Source organism: Hypanus sabinus, chromosome 7 (assembly GCF_030144855.1).
Source record: "Hypanus sabinus isolate sHypSab1 chromosome 7, sHypSab1.hap1, whole genome shotgun sequence".
In the NCBI taxonomy this organism is placed as follows: domain Eukaryota; kingdom Metazoa; phylum Chordata; class Chondrichthyes; order Myliobatiformes; family Dasyatidae; genus Hypanus; species Hypanus sabinus.
Genome location: NC_082712.1, coordinates 79,512,757 through 79,520,331, shown reverse-complemented (window position 1 = coordinate 79,520,331; position 7,575 = coordinate 79,512,757). Strand labels below are relative to the sequence as shown.

Below are 7,575 nucleotides of genomic sequence, written 5' to 3'. Positions count from 1 at the left end.
TGGGGATGAGAGAGAGAGAGATGATGAGAGAGAGAGAGATGGGGATGAGAGAGAGAGATGGGGATGAGAGAGAGAGATGAGGATGAGCGAGAGATGGGGATGAGAGAGAGATGAGGATGAGAGAGATGAGGATGAGAGAGAGAGATGAGGATGAGAGAGAGAGATGGGGATGAGAGAGAGAGATGAGGATGAGAGAGAGATGATGAGAGAGAGAGAGATGGGGATGAGAGAGAGAGAGATGGGGATGAGAGAGAGAGAGATGAGGATGAGAGAGAGAGATGGGGATGAGAGAGAGAGATGAGGATGAGAGAGAGATGGGGATGAGAGAGATGGGGATGAGAGAGAGATGGGGATGAGAGAGAGAGATGGGGATGAGAGAGAGAGATGATGAGAGAGAGAGAGATGGGGATGAGAGAGAGATGAGGATGAGAGAGAGAGATGGGGATGAGTGAGAGAGATGGGATGAGAGAGATGTAAAGAATGAGAGAGAGAGAGATGAGGAATGAGAGAAATTGGGGAATAAGTGAGAGAGATGGGATATGTTAAAATGAATAGCAAGGGGTCAGGATAGAGTTAGTAAGTGGAGCAAATGAGAGAAGGAGATTTGGAGAAGTAAATATGGGACTTTAAATTATGGAGCAGTAATGGAAGTGAGGGAGGAGGAGGAGGAGACTTTAACTGTTCCAGTCTGGGCTTCCTGAATCAGAAAGCCTGGATTAGAACCAGGCACAGATGGAGAACAGCTATCAGCAAATGGGCCGAATGGCCAGGGAATCCAGTGTTATAGAAATTCCAACTGCTGCTTCCTCCGCCCCCTCAAGGAACTGCAAGAGGGAAAGAGCCCAGGGTCAGCTCTAGGAGAACCGAGGGGCAAATATGAAGGCTGCCACACAGACGAGGACGATGAGGGCAATGAGGCGGGCAGAGGCCTTCTTCAGGCACACCAGGGTCTGGTGCTTCTGGCTCTGGCGGAAGAGGGCAGACTCCTGGAGAGGCGCCGCCCTCTGGCCCTCCCCCTGTTCCACACTCAGGCTGATGGTGGGCAGCCTCACCACAGCTGTCTCGCCGGAGTCCAGGGTGAGGATGACCTGCTGGCTCAGCGAGGCCACTCCCCCGCCACGCTCTGCTGACACCGGCATCTTGGACAGGACGTGCTGCTGACGGGGCAGGCCCAGGGCTCCGAGGGCCCCGAGCTCCGTGCTGTACCTGCAGAGTGGGCAGGAGATCCGGCAGTGACCCTCTAACCTGACCAGGCACTCGGTGCAGAAGGTGTGGAGGCACTCCAGCTCCCGGGGGCACTTGTCACTCCAGTTGTAATCATGGCAACAGATGTGGCACTCCAGGTCCACCTTGTCCACTTCCTCCGTTTCGACCACCATGGTGGGCTTATCTTGAGTGACCCAGCTGACTTGAAAGCTTGAGGTGTTCAAAAGTGTTGGGTCAACTCAAAAGCCCGTTCTCCCCACTGTTGGCAACCTTCCACTCTCCTCCAGAAGGATCTGAGTCCAAACCTCTCCAGACACAAGAGGTTCTTCGGATGCTGCAAATCTTAAGAAACACACACAAAGTTCTGGAGGAACTTAATGGGCCAGGCAGCATCTATGGAGGAGAATGAGCAGTCAACGTTTCGGACCCCTTCATCAGGAGACACCCTATTATGACTGGACTTTCCTTTGCAGCCTTTCCAACTCAAAATCCTGTGCTCAACTTGCAACTTCTGGAGAATTCCTTGTCGAGAAGGGAGTTGGGTATTGGAGGAAGAGAGAACACAACTTTCCAAGAAAATGGGCCTAAAGTGGTGTCTTTCTCTCCAGCGTCGTCCCTTCCTCCCAATCTGTCTTCTTGACCCCAACTGGACCTTCTCTTCCCGTTGGTTGGAAGGCAGATGTGGCTCAGAGTAAACAACTTGCCTGAGTGAGCAGCCCTGCTTGCAGTGACTTGCTGGTAGTTGTTGGCTGCCCACTTGGGATTCAGTCCACTGGACCTTGGTAGGCTTATGTGGGTCCCTCTGGCTGCAGAGAGTGTTGTATGGGTGGAGGATCTCGCAATGGAACAGTTGAACAATTATAACCAAGGTCAGTCTGGAATACTCAAGGTGAAATCTTCTTAATGACTAGTCAATCCATTCTTTGATGCACTGTTTCGTTTGATGCTCTGTTGGTTACGTGGCGATGTCCGCACATTGCGATCTGAGGTATTTGAAATTCTAATATGGGATCTCCAGAATTCTGAGAACCAGTCTATTGACCACTAAAGTAGTTGAAACATTTCTTGGTGACCTCTGAATGGTGTTGCTTGCAGCCTTCTCCTTGGTCACGTACAAACAAGTTGTTCGGGTCTCTAGTTGGAGCTGTTTATCACTGGCTCTAAAGCTGATTTTTTTGTTGCTTATTCCAGACCCCTGGAGAATGAGGATACTAGGAAAGATAGAAATTAAACAACAGACATTAAGAAAAGAAAAGCATTGGTGAATAATGAAATTATTCCACAAACTGATTATTGATTTCAGGAGAGGGAAACCAGACAGAGAATCAGAGGTAGGGAGGGTTAGCAACTTTAAATTTGTAGGTGTTACTATTTGAGATAGTCTGCCCTGGGCCCAGCGTGTAAATGGAATTGTGAAGAAAGCATGGCAGTGCCTCTACTTTCTTAGAAGTTTGCAAAGATTCAGCATGACATCTAAAACTTTGATCAACTTCCATAGATGTCTAGTGGAGAATGTATTGACTGGCTGCATCACAGCCTGGTATGGAAACACCAACACCTTTGAATGAAAATCCTACAAAAAGTAGTGGATTTGGCCCAATCCATCACGGGTAAAGCTCTCCCCATCATTGAACACATCTCCATGAAACACTGTTGTAGGAAAGCAGCATCTATAATCAGTGATCCCCTTCACCCAGAACGTGCTTTCTTCACAAGACCATGAGATAAAGGAGTAGAAGTAGGCCATTCAGCCCATCGAGTTTTCTCTGCCACTCCACCATGAGCTAAACTATTCTCCCATCTAGTTCCAATTACCAGATTTTTTCCCATATCGCTTGATACCCTGACTTAATTAGATACCTGTCAATCTCCTCCTTAAACACCCTCAATGATCGGGCCTCCACAGCTGTATGTGGCAACAAATTCCATAAATCCACGACCCTCTGGCTAAAAAAATTTCTCTTCATCTCTGTTTTAAATGGGTACCCTCTAATTCTAAGACTGTGACCTCTTGTCCTGGTCTCATCCACCAAGAGAAACAGCCTTTCCACATCCATGCTGTCCAACCCTTTCAACTTTCGAAATGTTTCTATGAGATCCCCTCTCATTCTTCTATACTCTAATGAATACAGTCCAAGATCCAACAAATGCTCCTCATGTTAGTCCCTGCGTTCCAGGAATCATCCTCGCAAATCTTCTCTGAACTCTCTCCAACATCTAAGATAGGGGGCCCAAAACTACACACAGTATTCCAAATGAGGTCTCACCAGTGCCCCATAGAGCCTCATCAACACCTCCTTACTCTTATACACTATTCCTCTTGAAATGAATGCCAACATAGCATTTGCTTTCCTTACTGCCGATCCAACCTGGTGGTTAACCTTTAGGGTATCCTGCATGAGGACCCCGAAGTTCCTTTGTACTTCCGAATTTTGAATTCTCTCTCCATTTAAATAATAATCTGCCTGATTATTTCTTCTTCCAAAATGTACAACCGTACATTTCTCAACATTGTATCTCATCTGCCATTTCTTTGCCCACTCTCCTAAACTGACCAAGTCTCTCAACAACCTTTCCGTTTCCTCAACACTTCCTGCTCCTCAACCTATCTTGGTGTCATCCGCAAATTTAGCCACAAAACCATTTGATCCATAATCTAAATCATCGATAAACAGTGTCAAAAGAAGCGACCCCTGTGGAACACCACTAGTAACCAGCAACCAACCAGAATAGGATCCCTTTATTCCCACCCTTTGCTTTCTGCCTATCAGCCAATGCTCCACCCATTCCAATATCCTTCCTGTAATTCCATGGGCTCTCATCTTATTAAGCAGCCTCTTATGCGGCACCTTATCGAAGGCCTTTTGAAAATCCAAATACACAACATCCACAGCCTCTCCCTTGTCAATCTTATTTGAGATTACCTCCAAAAATTCCAATAGGTTGATGAGGCAGGATCTTCCCTTCATGAAACCATGCTGGCTTGGGCCTATCTTGTCAGGCACCTCGAGGTATTTCATAACCTCGTTCTTGAGGATCGACTCCAATAACTTTCCAACTACCAATGTCAGACTAACAGGTCTGTAATTTTCTTTTTGCTGCCTCCCACCTTTCTTAAACAACGGAACTACATTTGCAACCTTCCAGTCCCCCGGAACCATGCCAGCATCTATTGATTCCTGGAAGATTATTTCCAATGCCTCTACAATCTCCAAAGCCCCCTCCTTCAGAACCCGTGGGTGCACCTCATCCAGTTCGGGAGACTTATCTATCCTTAGTCCATTCAGCTTCTCAAGCACTTTCTCTCTAGTAATCTTGACTGTACCTAATTCTATTCCCTGAGACCTCTGGCTATCAGGTATGTTGTGAATGTCTTCCACTGCGAAGACTGATGCAAAATACTCATTTAGTTCCTCTGCCATCTCTTTATTACCCATTATAATTTCTCCAGCATAATTTTCAATCGGTCCTATATCTACTTGTGTCACTCTTTTACTCTTCATATATTTAAAAAAACTCTTAGAGTCCTTCTTTATGTTAATTGCCAACTTCCTTTCATAATTCATCTTTTCTTTCCAAATGACTTTTTTAGTTTCCTTTTGTAACTTTTTAAAAGTTGTCCAGTCCTCAGTTTTTCCACTAATTTTTGCTTTCTTGTACACCATCTCTTTTGCTTTTATTTTAGCCTTAACTTCTCTCGTTAGCCACATTTGTGCCATTTTTTCATTCATGATTTTCTTTTTTCTTGGAATATATTTTCCTGCACTTTCCTTACTTTTTGTAGGAATTTCATTCAATTCTGCTCTACCATCCCTCCATCTAGCTTACTTTTCCAATCACCTTGGGCCAGTTCCTCTCTCATACCACTGTAATTCCCTTTGTTCCACTGAACTATCGATACACCTGATACCAGCTTCTCTTATTCAAATTTGAAACTGAACTCGATCATATTATGATCACTACTTCCAAGGGGTTCCATTACCTCTGGCCCCCTAATCGCCTCAGGCTCATTACACAGCACCCAATCCAAAACAGCTGATCCCCTGGTGGGCTTATTGTCAAGCTGCTCCAAAAAGCCATCCCGTAGGCATTCTACAAACTCCCTCTCCTGAGATCCAGTACCTTCCTGACTTTCCCAATCCACTTTCATATTAAAATCTCCAATAATTATCTTGACATTTTCCTTCTGACATGTTTTTTCAATTTCCAGCTGTAACTTGTAGTCCACATCCGGGCTGCGGTTTGGAGGCCTGTATATAACTGCTATTAGTGTCTTTTTACCCTTGTCATTTCTTAACTCAACCCATAAGGTTTCTACCTCTTCTGATCCTATGTCCCTTCTTTCTAGTGATTAGATATCGTTGCTTACCATCAGGGCCACGTCACCCCCTCTACCTACCCTCCTGTCTTTCCTATACACAGCGTGTCCTTGGACATTCAGCTCCCAATCACATCCATCATTTAGCCAAGACTCGTTGATGGCCACAATGTCATATCTTTTAACCTGTAGCTGTACAACAAGGTGACCCACTTTATTTCAAATGCTGCATGCATTTAAGTACAGTACATTCAGTATCTGTTACCAATTTTGGTTTATTTCCATCGCACAGCAAATTATCCTGTCTGTTCACCTGCCTGTCCTTCTTGCTGCAGAGTATCTTTGACTTATTTCTATTTTCCTCTTCCTCGACCCTAACACCCTGGTTTCCTTCCCCCTGTCAACTTAGTTTAAACCCTCCCTAACCTGCTTGCTGTGAATCAAAACCAGCTCTTCTCACTGTTGCCGTCAGGTAGAAGGTACAAGAGCATCAGGACTCACACCGCCGGGTTCAAGAACAGTTACTCACCCTCAACCATCAGGCTCTTGAACAAATTGGGATAACTACACTCACTTGTTCATCCACTGAGATGTTCCCACAACCAATGATCTCACTTTAAGGACTGTTTATCTCATTATCTTGTTATTTATTGTTATTTATTCATATCATCATTTGTTGCCTCTGCACTCTGGCTGATCTTGCATTGATCCTGTTATCGTTACTGTTTTATAGATTTGCTGAGGATGGCCACAGGAAAATGGATATCAGGGTTGTACTTTGAGAATAACATATACTTTGAACTTTGAAATTATTAGGTAAAAAGAGACCTGAGTTTCCCAGGGCAACACACACACAGAATGCTGGAGGAACTCAGCAGGCCAGGAAGCATCTATGGAAGTGAATAAACAGTCGATGTTTTGGGCCGAGACACTTCATCAGGACTGGAAAGGAAGGGGGGAGAAGCCAGAACAGGAAGGTGGTAGGATGGAAAGAAGTACAAACTAGAAGGTGATAGGTGATGCCAGGTGGGTGGGGAAGGGGGGGGGGTGTGAAGTACAATGCTGGGAGGTGATAGGTGGAAAAGAATGAATGTGATGGGAGAGGAGTGTGGATCAGGGGAGAAAGGGAAGGAAGAGAGGCAGGTGAGGAGAAGAGGCAAGTGCTCAGACTGGTGAATAGAAGAATTTATTTCCAGTTGCCTGGTTTCCATACTCTGCACTCTTCCACTTCACCAAATGCCTTCCAGCGTTTTCCATCTGCATCACAGCCAACAGACCTAATCCTTGCAAATTCACGAGTTAGAAATACTCAACATCTGTGGCCAGGAAATCAAAATCAGACATGTTATCACTGACATGGGTGTCACGATAGTGTAGTGGTTAGTGCCTCACGATCACAGCTCGGGGCATTGGAGTTCAGAGCTCATCTCCAATGATTCCAACGTCACCTCCATTGTTCCTGCGGCATGTCAAGGAGCTGGGTTATGGGCTGTAGTCTTTGGTGCACTGCAGATCATGGTCTCTACGGGGGCTTTGCTATTGCTTGCATGGGGTCGGTGGGGGCTGATGCTTTCTGTTGGAACAAGCGGGGGGAGGGGGATGTGGAGGGGCAGGGAATGCGGGACAAGGAGGGGGAGGGGGAGTGAAAGGGCAGAGGGAGGGGGAGGGGAGGGGAAGGGTAGGGGAGGGGGAGAGGGAGGGGGAGATTTGATGTTTTGCTGCTGCTTGGCCATGGGAGGGGTGGGTTTTGGAGTTCTAATGTTTTTCTGTCATTCATTCCTTGGGGTTTGCTGTTTGGTGGATGTCTGTGAAGAGTACAAATTTCAGGTTGTATACTGTATACATTCTCCAATATTAAATGGAACCATTGAACTGTCTGTAAGGAGTTTGTGCATTCTCCCCATGGGTTTCGTATGAATGCTCTGGTTTCCTCCCACAGTCCAAAGTCGAACCGCTTAGTAGGTTAATTGGTCATTGTAAGTTGTCCTGTGATTAGGCTGGGGTTAAATAGGTGGAACGCCTTGCAAAGTCCAACCCTATGTCCCTGTCGT

General features: G+C 45.9%; 1 protein-coding gene across 1 annotated transcript; it reads right to left on the bottom strand.

Moving 5' to 3' along the window:
* Positions 1–854: 854 nt before the first annotated feature.
* Positions 855–1,625, bottom strand: LOC132397488 (E3 ubiquitin-protein ligase RNF182-like). The gene has a single exon (XM_059976318.1). It carries the CDS (start codon positions 1,377–1,379, stop codon positions 855–857), a length of 525 nt encoding a protein of 174 aa, XP_059832301.1. The 5' UTR covers positions 1,380–1,625.
* Between the last annotated feature and the right edge of the window lie 5,950 nt (positions 1,626–7,575).

Excerpts from the sequence above, each read along its gene's own strand:
- LOC132397488 (XM_059976318.1), bottom strand. The coding sequence starts at position 1,379 with ATGGTGGTCGAAACGGAGGAAGTGGACAAGGTGGACCTGGAGTGCCAC.